Source organism: Melanotaenia boesemani, chromosome 24 (assembly GCF_017639745.1).
Source record: "Melanotaenia boesemani isolate fMelBoe1 chromosome 24, fMelBoe1.pri, whole genome shotgun sequence".
NCBI classification, from domain to species: Eukaryota; Metazoa; Chordata; class Actinopteri; order Atheriniformes; family Melanotaeniidae; genus Melanotaenia; species Melanotaenia boesemani.
Window position 1 is genome coordinate 12,447,245 of NC_055705.1, and position 13,626 is coordinate 12,460,870.

The 13,626-nt window shown below is 39.6% G+C and overlaps 1 protein-coding gene across 3 annotated transcripts in view; it reads right to left on the reverse strand.

The window, feature by feature from the left end:
- The window catches only part of LOC121635411 (receptor tyrosine-protein kinase erbB-4-like), a 302,255-nt gene extending 288,924 nt beyond the window's left edge, over positions 1–13,331 (reverse strand). For all 3 annotated transcript variants that reach the window (XM_041978534.1, XM_041978536.1, XM_041978533.1), the window contains exon 1: positions 12,897–13,331. In XM_041978534.1, the coding sequence (XP_041834468.1) occupies positions 12,897–12,960 (64 nt within the window). In that variant the 5' untranslated portion in view covers positions 12,961–13,331. The remainder of the gene's footprint in view (positions 1–12,896) is intronic.
- Positions 13,332–13,626: the final 295 nt, after the last annotated feature.

Sequence of the window (13,626 nt, forward strand, 5' to 3'; positions counted from 1 at the left end):
CCTTCTCGCTCTCTCTCACTCTATTCCCACCCTCCCCAGTCAGCTGTCATGGCTGCCACTTTAACGCACCCACTCATTTATTACAGGCCACCATTGCAGTAGGGGCCATTTAAAAAGGACAGTGTGCCCCATCTGAATACACACAAAACCTCTAACTCGATATACACACATTTGCGCATGCTGTGAATATCTTGCGAACAAAGAAACTTGTATTGGAAACACGCACAAGAATTTGTTTGCTTGCAATTTCCAGCTGCCCCAATGCAAACTGAAACAAAACAGATGGCAAACAAGACAAAGACATGCACAGTCCCATATGAAAAAGCTGAAATCCACCTACATCAATTCCATTAATCTTTTAAAATCAATGCATAATAAATTATGAAGATAAAATAATTTTTCTCTTAAAAATTTTAATGAATGCCATTGCCATACTGGATGGTCCAGATGTATGAAGTTCTGGGTATTTAGTAGATGGACACCATCTCCCAACAAGACTTTGATGTCAGCAAGTTGTGGCTGGAATAATGGAGTTAGATGGTGAGGCCCTTTAGGTTGCCTGAGGTCAAAATGCCCTCTGCTAAATAAGTGAATCTAACTGTTGATTTTCTGACACGGTATGAAGGAACGGACTGTGCCTTCAGCAGTAAAATCATTTTAATGTAGGACAATGCACCCTGCTGCAAAGAATACCACTGAATCTTTGGCTGCTATGGGTGCTATCATACCCTGACCTCAACCTTACTGAGAATCTGTGGAGCATCTGTGGGGCAAGAGAAGATCTATGAGAGGCAATTCTATTATCCCTGAATGAGATCTAGACAAGAAAAAAATCATGGACTTCAAGTTTAATGAGAGAGCTGTTAAAGTGATTTTAAAGAAGAGTTCCTCAACTTGGAAACTGATCTGTAAAAATTTTCTTTAACGTGTACATTTTCATTTCTTTACCAACTACCAGAATAATGTGGAACACTGTACTTTGAACGATTGGCCAAAAAGCCAGTTTTCTTCACTGGTAGTTACATATTTTTATATGACTTAATTTTCGATTATGGCAAACTGTATTCATTATCATTTGTATTGATAATTAAGAAGAAATTAACAAAAAGAATGCATGTATAGCAATATGAAACACAGTTAAGGCAATACTGGATGGAGGAGCCAAACATACTTTACATGAGCACCTAAAACAGAGGATTTCTTATTAATCTTGTTACTTGGATACAGTTTCCAAAATATACAAACTCATTTTGATTTATCTCAGTATTTATGATGAACATACAACATATCACTTGGTTAGTAGTTGATCTGGGATCACACTGCAAACCCATTAGTTTTACAATTTTCAAGGCTTAAAATATTTCAAGAGTTACATTTGCTTTTAAAATAAATTATGTTTGTATAAAAATATTTCAAAAGTCATTTGACATTTATAAATTACAATAAAAGGTAAGAGGAGAGCACATTAACACACTCAAGTGAGCCTCTTTGACCTATCATTGCCATAATTTCTTTAATTCTTTTTTTACTTTGAGATTACTTGCAATTAGAAAGCATTAAAGGTGTGTGCTGTAGAAATAAAAAAAAACATACATTGTTGTGAAAATGCTGCCTCAAAACAATAAATAACACAAAATATTGCTCTTTCACCCTCTGAGCTTTTTTTATGTCACTACGACAGTTTTTGTGTGAGCTGTATAACTAGAGTGAGACTGGGTTGATGGTAGATCAGTGCCAACCTGCTACGATTGTTGGCTTCATACTGTGTATTTTTGTTGTATGAATTAATCTTATACTGCAACACCAGTTTGACTAGCAAAAATAAACAGAACATGGTAGAGTGGGTAATGTTTAATGGGGTACCTTTTTCACTGTTGCACAGCTTGACATGCATAGCAGAGCACCTTTGTTACTTGGTAAGGATAAAGTTCTGAAAGTGAAGCTATAGGAGATGTTGAAATTAGTTGAAGATGATGACACAGAAGAACTTTTGCCCCCCAAAAAAGAGCCATATTTGTTGTTTGGAGGTTTTAAAAGGTCAGGTGTGAACCAGACAACTATTTACCACAAATGCTGTTGAGCTAAAGTTGTTGCCGGAGGCAGCAACATGAGTAATTTGCTGTACCATCTTAGCCTCAAACATGATTTTGAGTACAAAGAATGTATGAAACTAAGTTTAACACCCTCTACATCCTCAGGAAAAACTGAAATAGCTGAATGACACTGGATATAGAAAACCAACACCATATATATGCACAGGATTGGTTCCATTAGGTACTGTGGAGAAATACCGATTCAAGGCACATAATAATCAGCCATTTGGGTCACATTCATGCCTTGCATCAGGTCTTACAAGTTTAAGGAATTATGCCATTGCAAGCTGTTCACTTGTAATACAGTATTTTACACAGCTATATGATCTTTTATCTAAATAAAGTCTCTAATCCATCAATGGTAATGAGCAAAAACAAATATCTACAAATTTTTATCTAAAAAATATAATAAATAAGGAACACATAGCGTCTAATCCTTCCACTTATACTGGAAATGAAAGGATGTCAATTGAAGCTTGCATCAGTGCAGTAAGCAGTTTTGAACTTTGACTCCGATGAACTGGTTTGCACAGGCAGAGCTTATCCCCAGTATTAATTTATGTCACCCTCAGATTATTTTTATTACTCTATCCAAGCAAGACAACATATTATGCTTTCATAGTTTGATCCTACAAAATGTGAAGATAAGACGACTGAAGCTTGTGCAGCTCGAAGCTCATGTCCTTGGAATTCTTGAGGAACATGACATTCTGCCAGAGCAACAACTGGGAAAATACAATAATCTCTTGTTTTCTGTTCTCTTTTAATTGTAGGCAAACAATCGGAGAAGAATTAAAGCACATAGATACAGACAGATGCTGGCACAAACTGCCTGATAAACACAAAGTCGCACATGCCTGAGCATACAGAATATCAATTACACACAGACAGCCAAGTGCACACACACAGTAACACACACTCGCACTGTGCCAGACAGATTAAGGCCCTGATTAAGGCGGGTGTCGCATAAAAGTCTTGGAACAGTAAATATCCTTAATTTGTTGTGTAATTAAACAGATTAGCTGCCATGAATATCTTAACAGGGATTAGTCGACACACAATGCACCAGGCAGGCTTTACTGCTCACACAAACACACACAAAGTGGAAGTAAACTAATAATTTATGTCCAAAAGAGTAAAGATTTTGAACTGCTAAGAAGAAAGTTGTCGAGTTACATCTTGATGAGCTGGGTGGAATATGCATGTGTAGTCACATCGCCCTAAAGAGAGGAACACAGTGAAAATAGAGAAAAACATCTACAGGTCATGGTTGAATTGTCAGACTGACTCATGTACAGATGAGGGATTAGAGACCAATGGATATTCTCTTTTACTGACTTGCTTTAAAAAAAAAAACAGCCTTTGTCAAGGTTACAAAGCTCTATTGTAATTCTAATGGCCTCTATTGTGAGAACCAGAAAATACAGCAAAGGAAAGTGAGTGAAACAGGGCACAGGAACTAAAAGAAAAAGTGCAGACTTGCTCTGAAAGAAAGAGCCAATGGCACTTGGTCCTGCTGTGCCAAAAAGTGTGCTGCCAATCAAGGGCAGCCGAACACTGTTTCACTTCCTGTTTTGGCATGGTGCCTTAACATGGAACTGTAAATTCAAAAGTCAAAGCCACCTCTTGTATACACAAATACACAAATGGATGCATATACATGCATGCATATACAATATGAATTAATCGTCCACAATTTCTCTACAGCTTTAAGACTTTAATTGTAGGCCTTGAACAAACTTAAATCTTATGTTAACACTGGTGCAAAACAAGCTAGCAGTGAGTGCCCTGACAGGAAAAGTTGATAACTAACAATCAACCATTTTTGCTAACATTTTAAATCTATAGTGGATCATTATATTAATAAATTAAATGTTGAAAACATATATAAAATCAATTGTTTACTGGGTAAATGTTGATAGGGTCACTGACTCAATAGGCACAGCTGTGCAGGCACTTGTTTTTATAAATGACAACTAGCTTAAACCATTTATGCAGAGCAAAGCCTCCTAGAATTTGTACCAGATTCATGGCCTCATTTCCAGGATCCAGGTTGATATGGGACAAGGTAGGGCTGGGCAATTAATCGAATTTTAATCGCAATTACGATCTGGGTTTTCAGCGATGATAAAAATGAAATGGTCCGATTATTTTTTGTCCTTTGATTTGTGCTGTTTTCAAATCGAGCGCAGCTGTCATTGCAGCGCTTTGCTGCAGACTCCTCCCACAGCCCCAACCGCTTTAGTTTTATTCAGAACGAGTTGCAGACACCTGGATACACGGGAGGCGGCATCGCTCCTTCTCCATCATTTTCTATGTAAACTTGCGCGAGGAAGCGAAAATTGCTGCCTCCTCCAGCCAAGCGACAGGCGACAGTCGTGCATGTAAAATGTTGCGTTCGTGCATGCAGACGTGCACACGGGGGCTTGCGACGCAACACAAAAAAATAGAAAAACGTTCAATTTTTGTGAGTCGCAACTAAATAATCCACCAGCTCCCAAAGTCACAGAGAGACAAACGTTATAAACAAACAGAACTTTTTTCTCAATTAACACAGTGAACAATCCGGGATTTAAGAAACTCATCAAGACTTTGGACAAACGGTATCACTGCCATCTCAACACCATTTTAGTGAACTGTCTCTTTCTTCCCTGTATGAGTGTGGTGAGGGTGTTGTGAAAGACGTGGTGACAGTCCGAAGTTTCGCCACCCCTACGGAACTGTGGTAAAGCCGCACCAGAGCCGTATAGAAATGTTGCGCTACATTTTATTGACGCAGATTTCAACGTGAAAACGAAATGTCTCCAGACTATTATTTTACAGATCACACCAGGCGGAACATAGCTGCTGGTCTGAGACAAACAATAGCTATGGGGACCTGGTGGAAAGAAACTAGTCGGCGTTACCACAGTAAACACTCCCCCCCTCACACACACACCTTTTATCTATAATTGTGTTAAATAATCAAGGTCTCAATTTCAATCAAAATAATCGTGATTATCATTTTTCCCATAATCGAGCAGCCCTAGGACAAGGGATATGCATTTTTTTGGTGCATTTCCTACTTTTTGGGACCCTTCTGTTTGGGTCCTAATCTTACAGATCCAACCCTAATGGCTGGAGTTTGATATAGTGCAATCCATTGAATGGTAGAAAAAAAGTCGCTTCCCATTCGACTCGGCACTAAGAGCAAAGAAAGAACAAAGCCATGTTTAAATATGTTGTGGATTTTTTGTTTTTCAAAGCCACATACCAAGATGGACACACAAACTGCTGGATGTATGCTCTTCTTTTCCTTTGCTTACGTGTTTTGTTCTTCATCATAATTCAAGGAAGGCAACACACTATTACTTAGCTTATGCCTCACCTACCATGTAAGGCTACCGTTGGTTGTGGATGTGCAACAGATATCAGTGTTGACCAAACCAAACCACACCAAACTGTGCCATCCTGAGCCGGACCCCTTAGTGAAAACGGGGGCTTAATTCTCTGCATTCTGGCCATAATGTTTGGCTATTTCTTTGCACTTTAGCCCCCACTACAGAACACCCCTGCTGCATTATGAAACTGGTCTGCCCTCTGCCCATGGAGAAAGTTCACATGAATTTCCTGGCATGGTGAAGAGGCTGGCAAACACAACAACAGTCTCCATTGAAAATGTGGAGTCACAAGTTTTGGTATGGAACCTTATAGTAACAAGTATGTTAAAAACAAAAATAATAATAAAATGGAAATGCTCCATTTGTTTTTAGTACCATTTGCATTTTTAATTCACATTCTTGTGCATTTAAATGCAGCCAAATTGTGAAAGCAATGCATAAGCCTTATGTAATGTTATTTACATTGTATATATTATTATGTTATGTTATGTTATGTTATGTTATGTTATGTATGTAAGAACATCTGTAAAGTTCCATGACATTTTACACAAGCTGACCAAACTTTTAACGCGAGATGAACTTTTTTTTTATGTTAGTCTAAAAAGGAACTAATGTGGCTTCATTTCAGCTTGGACACACTTTATCAATAAGGTTATATCTTACATTTCAATTGCTAATAAATCATATACCAGGGATGAACATACTACTGTTGTAATGTGTTATCTTAAGCCATGATAAAGAGCACTAAAGTAAATGATTGGAGTATATAAACATGTTTCAGTAGTTTCAATCTAGGAATCAACCACAGCTTCAACCCCTCTGATTTATAACCTACACAGAGCACAGAAATGATTGTTATTGTATTGTTTTCATGATTATGAACAAGAACATCAGCAACTTTCCAAACAGAGCCAAACAAAGCAAACACCAGACAAGAGAGCTGATCAATTATTACGAACAGATAGCAACATGAAAGCTAAGACTGCCACGATATATTTTTTCCAGCTCCCTCCAGCATTAAATTCCAGTCACATAACTCTTACCCTGTGTTTTTCTCTTACACTTTGTCTTTTTCCTTCATCTCCTCCATTACTCCAGGTCTCTTTGCTTCATTTAGCAACTTTCTTTTTTTAAACTGTTTATATTGGTAAATATGTGTTGATTTCTAGTTGTTTTTGTGTGTGATGTGGTACCTTAAAGCAAAAAGGCAGTCTGGAAACCAGAGTTGTGAACTGTAGTAGGACAGTTCAAGGACAGTTTCACATAGTTTTAAGATTCAAAAACCTCTCTAGTGTTACTTTAAAAGCAAAACAAAAAAATTTACTTTAATTCCCTCTGGGAGGCTTTCAAGCTAGCAAGCCTATGTACACATATGAAGGAGGTGCCAACAGCTTGTTGTCCATGACACAAATTAGGAAAATGAACAGTTTCCCCTTCTCCATGGGTGATAGCCTCACACACTAATAGAAGACAGATGGAGTGTGTGTATGTGTGTGTGCACGTGTGTGTTTGATAGACTGAAAGGAAAGAAGACAGGAAAGGAGAAGGAATAAAGAGCCATTAAAAAGATGGAAGTAAAGCAGTGAAAGCAGAATATATAAAACTGGGAAATAACATACAAGCACAAGAGGACAAAAGGGAGAAAATGTGTGTGAAAGCGTGAGGAGGACATTAAAAATATATAGTTGAAATATGTCAAAGAAAAAATGGAGGAAAAAAAAAGAGAGAATAAAGAAAAGAAGGAATGGTAAATAAGAGGAGAAACTGTAGCACACAAACTTTCACTACTCAGCAGGAACTCTGTGTGTGTGTGTGTGTTTGCAAAGCTTTCAACTGTGTGTGTGTGTATGTGTTTTGTGTGTCGGAAGCCCCTCAGACTCAGGATGGAGACATTTGTCTCTGAGTGGAATTACAAGTGGCGGCCTGAACAATCCTTCAAGTGGTCTGTAACAGCCAGAAGAAGAAAGAAAAGAATAAGATTCCTCTTTCTTTTCTGTTCTTTCCTTTCCTGGGCCATGACTTGGTAAGAGTCTGTGTGCTTTGACTCATTTTTGTTACATCTTAGAAACCGGATGAGGTAAATACAAGCATCTTGTCCAGATTAATAGTCCTCATAGGGACCAAAGCCCCATCCTAATGAGGCAAGTTGTTTCTTCTCAAGCTTTGAATAAGAAATCCACTAAAGTTAGCTACATTTGTGGAAACAATATTCTTATTAGAGTAGAATAATGACACAAAAGCTCATAGAAAGCAATATCATCCCTGCAGATTCAGACCACAGCGGAGCAATAACTATTGTTGTGGTGATGCTTATCACTTTGGATTTACACCCATCCTTGGTCAGAGCAAATAACACACTCACGCACATGATTACCGTGCTAGAGCCCTGCTACAGTGTGCCTACACATGGGTATTTTTGTCAGCCTGATGTGACTGACCTGCACGATCAAATGTAAACAGCAGCACGTCAAGCAGTGGATGGACATCAGGTTTCCAGAGAGCTACTTGTCAGCCTTTCTGGTGTGCTACTGACATTTGTAGGATTTTTTCATTTATCTTATTGACAGCATGCCAACATTTGATTGACAGGTGGAATGGTCAAAAGACACTGTTCTGGTTGAGTGTCTGTAACCTTGACCCAAATGCATAGTTTAGCAACAAACTGCAAACTTTAGTCTGGTTTGGAAGGTGTTAATAAGGTTAACAATAGGGATCGACCCAATTAAGGCTATGGATTAGAAAAAAATAAAAATTAAAAATCTCAAGCATCTAGTTGTTTAGATGAAGTGAGAAGCTGCTACATCCATCATCAACACGCATGACTCCGGTTATATAGAGGATGTTTACAGTGAATCCCTGTAGGTGGGTCCATTGTCTTTTGTGTGTGAGATCTCAGTCTTCCTAACAGAGGGACATCTGTGCCAAACTTCCAGTCTTCCACTGGCCAATCTAACTCCTACTAAGAGCTGGCACCGGACGCTTGGGCACAACCAAAGCCAACCCTGCTCATCATTAGGAAGCAAAGGCACAGGGGGTTCAAAAGTCTTTCCTGCCAAACACACAAACCCAGTGCCAGACCCACCGGGGCACTAAGACGCTTCAGGATGACGACAGAGGCTAATAAAGCCACTATTTTGCAACCAAGTCTTGTGTGTTTTCCTTCCCATGCTGTGCAGTTGTGATTGCACATGTAAATATTTGGGTGGTATGCAAACTGAAAGAACAGAAGCCCCTCTGTACAGCCGACGTGCAAACAAAATGTCAAGCGAACAGGCTTGTGATGCTGCCAGAATGCTTTTCAATGCTTGGGAAGAAAATTAGGAAACAAAAAGACATCACTTTATTTATTTTTTTCTTTTGGAAGAACAGCATCATCTTTGTTTGCCCCGTCCAGATTATCTGAACTCTGATTCAGACAACTTGTACCATGAGAGGTAGTGCACTGCTGTCTCATGCCTTGGAAAAGCGATCCATCATCCCCATGCATCACTGTCATTTGTAAGGCTTCCCTTACAGCCTGCTGAGATTGTTCAGCTTAGACAGAGGAAGAAAATAACAGCCCACACCTCAATGTCACCCTCACCAAACTACAATTATTATTCTTTTGTGCAAACTGACATTTTTTATTCCAAGCTGGATCGGTTGCGTTGGCATGAGGATGATGACAAATGCACACAAACCGCACAAAATCTCCATTAGCTCATCAAAAACGGTTGCAGTCAGCGCCTGGGACGTGGTCAAGCCGGGCAGATATCAAGTTATGATAGCTATGTTGACTAATTTAGAACAAGATTGAATTCCCTCACCCCCCTTTCTCATCTGTCATGCTGTCAAATAAAGGCCTAAACTGATGCTATCAAAAAAAAAGAAGAAGGAGCTTAATTAGCTTGTAATAAATTCTCATTTCCTTCTACAAAGCTTCAGCCTACTCAGGAGCTCCATGTGTGCCAGCTGACAAATGCCCAGTAATTTGATACCAGCATTCAGAGGGTTCCCTTCTCACCGCCTCATTCTCCCCCAGCCATTCCACACAACAGCAAGTCTTTAAAGGTCATCCAAACACACAAACACACATGTGAACACAGCATTTGTCACACACACGAGAGCAGGAACATTAAAATGTTTGATCTATTTGTTTCAATAAGAAAAAGACAGACAGTGGACGAGGAGACTAAAACTTCCTGACAGTAAATATGTTCCTCAAGAGAGTAAAATCAATTTTTATGTGACATTTTTAGCAGCTGAATGCATCAAAACCCTGAAATCAGAACCTCAAACTGGTGCAAATTGAACCAAACCAAGTTTAGCCCAATGACTGCTCACTGAAAAGTGTTGGTAATTTTAGGCAACTTTTTCAAAAAAGACTCAAACACAAGAGCGTATATTTTCTTTGCACAACAGGAAATGTTTCACTTCTTTCATGTTCTCCTTCAGTCTCAGTGTGTCTGCAACGAGGCATTGTGAATGATGTCAGCTAGTGATGGCTCAGCACTCAGTGGGAGCAAAACATCACAACATTCGGAATACAACTGTTTGCTTCACAAATATGACAGAAAGGGCAAAAATGCGGTGCATTCATAACACTTTCAAACCATAAGAATATGGGATAATATGCAAAGACACTTAGAAAACAACTTATTAAATTGAAATCATACTTTCAAGCTTCCCCAGTAGTGTTTGTGGACAATAATGAGGCACAATGTAAAAAACATAAGATATGAAATATTGCCCCACTGTCAATACCAGCAATTTCTAAATATAAGGATGTGTTTTTGCATCAGAAATCTCAAACTCTGGTTCTTTAGGGCCACTCTCCTGCGGGTTTTAGATGTTTCCCTGCCCCAACACATCTGATTCAAGTTGATCCAATAGCTTGTTTTCAAGTTGTGCACGATGACCCATTTGAGTCAGGTGGTCATCGAAGACAAGTGTTGAGATTCCTGACCAACATGAATCACAGCAAGCTTGACTAGATTAAAAGAATTAAACATCACTTTGCAACAAGTTGCAGCCACAAGGAATTGTGGAACAAATTTATCTAATTTTCTTTAATAAAATAATATGGGAAGGGTATGTAATAAGCTTCTATCCTATAGAAGCATATTATGGTTCTATAGGATATAGAACAGAAGGTACTAAAGCTTGGACCCTTCGCTCAGATAAGGTTTGAGGTAAAAAGAAAACAAATAAAATGCAACATTCAGTCCAAAATTTTGTTTAGTTATGTTATTTAATCCCATACACACTTCACAAGTGGGCCAAAATAACTACACATCCTTTTTGACATATCTAGATGTTTCTGACTAAGATTAAATTGAACCACATCAAAAACATTTGAGTCGTTCTACTAATAACTAATGTAATATTCTCGACCATTAAGTCATCCAGAGGAGGCCACTTCACTCTTCTGCAAACCTCTGCTCCAACTAAAATAAGCAAAACCGTAATAACTCTGGTATTTTTCGCCATTTTGGCTTCATCAAGCTAAAACCTGAGCTCAGTCATTTAGTTGTTTAAAAGAAGATTAATAGGAGTTTGGACAACAGTATGCCTATGCCAGCAGCCACTCAAACTGTGGGTAATCATTAATCAAGCTGCTTGCAGCTTGAACACGTGTGCTCATGCAGCACATCACACACGCTCAAAAAACAAACAAAAAAGAAAACGAAGTCCATATACAAGCTGGTAGAGCTGACTGGCAGAAACCCTTCAGACATTTGTCTCGCAGCAGGAAGGATACAGAGAGCTTCTATCACTATCTTACAAGTGAACATCTCTAACCTTGGCTTACTTCAGCCACACTTGGCTAAACATGATGGATATGATTCTGAGTAGGATTTTTTTTCAAACTGCAAATAACAAGTAGGAGATTAAATGAAGGAGGGAAACAAATATCAACTCAGCATACACCCACAAACACCAACAGACAATGAACTTCCCAAGAGGCATAGCTCAGATTCTTGGACAGAATTTGCATCACAAATATCTTGGATGGGAGTGTGTGGAGAGCATAAATAAAGCAGTGAGGGTGCCACTTCCCTTCCCCATTCACCCAGCCTAGCACCCATCCATGCAAGCATCCATCCACTCATGTTTAATAGGCAGCATTCAGCGTTTTCCACAACAGAGCTAGCGGGGGAGTGTTTGTATAATGTGTGTGACACAACAGCCTGAGCCAAAACTGTGACCTGTCCATGGAGGACTGGAAGAGAAGCATCCTGGAATCACATTTTGCCTTTAAGACATTCGTAGCACAGTCAAATTCATCTCTGATTATACTAACTTTCCTGTGTTGCCACTGTTTAAGTGTTTCTGCTATTTATTTTATTTCCCCACAGTTAAACACAGCCAAGGTTTGATTACATCAATTAAGTTGCCAGATTCTGGCATTACACACCACTCATCAGCCCAAAAGACAGCAATGTAGCAGTGCTGAAAACTGAAGAGCGATTACGCCAAGCACAACAGAATATATTAAAATCCTAAGTGTGTGAACAAAAGCTGAATGAGAAAGTGCCTTGTTCATATTCGAAGCAGGTGGGAATATTTAAGCAATCAAAACATCATAAACCAAAGCGCATCAAATGTTACGTGTAACACGGGATAAAAAGGGAATATCAATGTAAAACTATTTGCAAATGTGCCAAAGTAAAGCAGCGTGTGTGCACGAACATAAACACTAATATAACTTCTTTATGAATCGACAACTGAGCGCCACTGCAGAAAAAAAGTGAATATCGTCAAGGGACTGGCACCACAGGGGTCTTAATGATAAAAGCCACACAATTTCTCCCTGCCTGTGTAGCCCCGAGTCTATCTGCTACATCTAAATTATTAAGACACAAAAAAATGTTCCGCTGGAGTTCAGATCTAATAAATTCACGCAGAGCCGCGGTGCTTGGTCTATCAGTGTCTGCTTAGGGAGGAATATTGAAAGGATGGCGCGTTCATTCATATTTACAATCTAAATAATAATAATAATAAAAAAACCAGAGTAAATGGATCATCGGATTTGCCTTCAACACGAAATACTGCCGCCTTCTAAAGACAAAAAAAAACTGATGGATTATCTGATCTCCGACGAGGTAAAAGTAAAAAAAAAAAAAAACATGTTTCTTTGGAGACGTTTTTACGCAGAGTCCGATCCAGAGGCTGATTGAATGCAGGTATGATTCATTTAAATCAGCATCATCGTAGCTGCATGTGAACTTGTGTTAAGTTTCGATCAGGATGCAGAGCAACAACAAGGGTGCAGAGCGTCGTCCTTCAAGTGCAGTGAATGCATCGTTAAAATTTCCCCTCAGTGGGGGGACTCGTGTGAGGAAGGAAAAGCTGATCTGTGAGCGTTTGCCCCCCTTCTCCTCCTCCTCACCTCGTCCCCCGACGGGCCCAGGCTGTGAGACGCGCACATCAAAGCACTCACCTGACTGTGCTGCGCTGGGTTGGATCACCAGCAAAGTGACGAGGACGCAAGCTGAGAACTTCATCTTTGAGAAAGCCTGCTTGTGCTGTTAACTCCCGTAACTCACATGTCCAATTAAGATATCCTCGTTGATCACGCGCACTCACAAACAAGAACAAACCAAAGATTTTTTTTTTTTTTTTTTTTTTTTTTTTGAAAAAGAAAGACGTCTGAGTCTTCTTGGTTTCTTGGACACTGGCACAGTTTCCTTGCGCACGCAGAAGCAGAACCGTTGGAGAGCTTTTACGCACCGCGCCTTGTTTTGTGTTTGTTTATCAGCTCCTGGTCCAGCGTTTAGGTCGGTTTCCACGGCGGACACTCTGAGCCATTTACTCCTCACATTGCCATTGCGCCGGTGGTTGGAGGGGAGGAGGAGGGAGGGAGGGAAGGTGGAGGGGAGCGCGTGTGCAGATGGAGGAAAAGTTCCAAGGGGGGCTTCTCTTAACACGCCTCTTCGCTGTGATCGACATCTCTTTAAGCCTATCAAATCCTACAACAGAAGCTTAAGAGTTTATCTTTATCCATTTTTGATTTTTTTGGAAGCCAGCCCACCTCACTTATCACCTCTCCTGATTGGCTAATATGCGTCATTGCTGCTGTCAATACACCTGTCAAATGCAGATTTTAAGTTTCCCACGGGGCTTGTGCGTAGCCTCCTCTTTGGTAAGTTGTGCAGACCGGATGCTTTAAT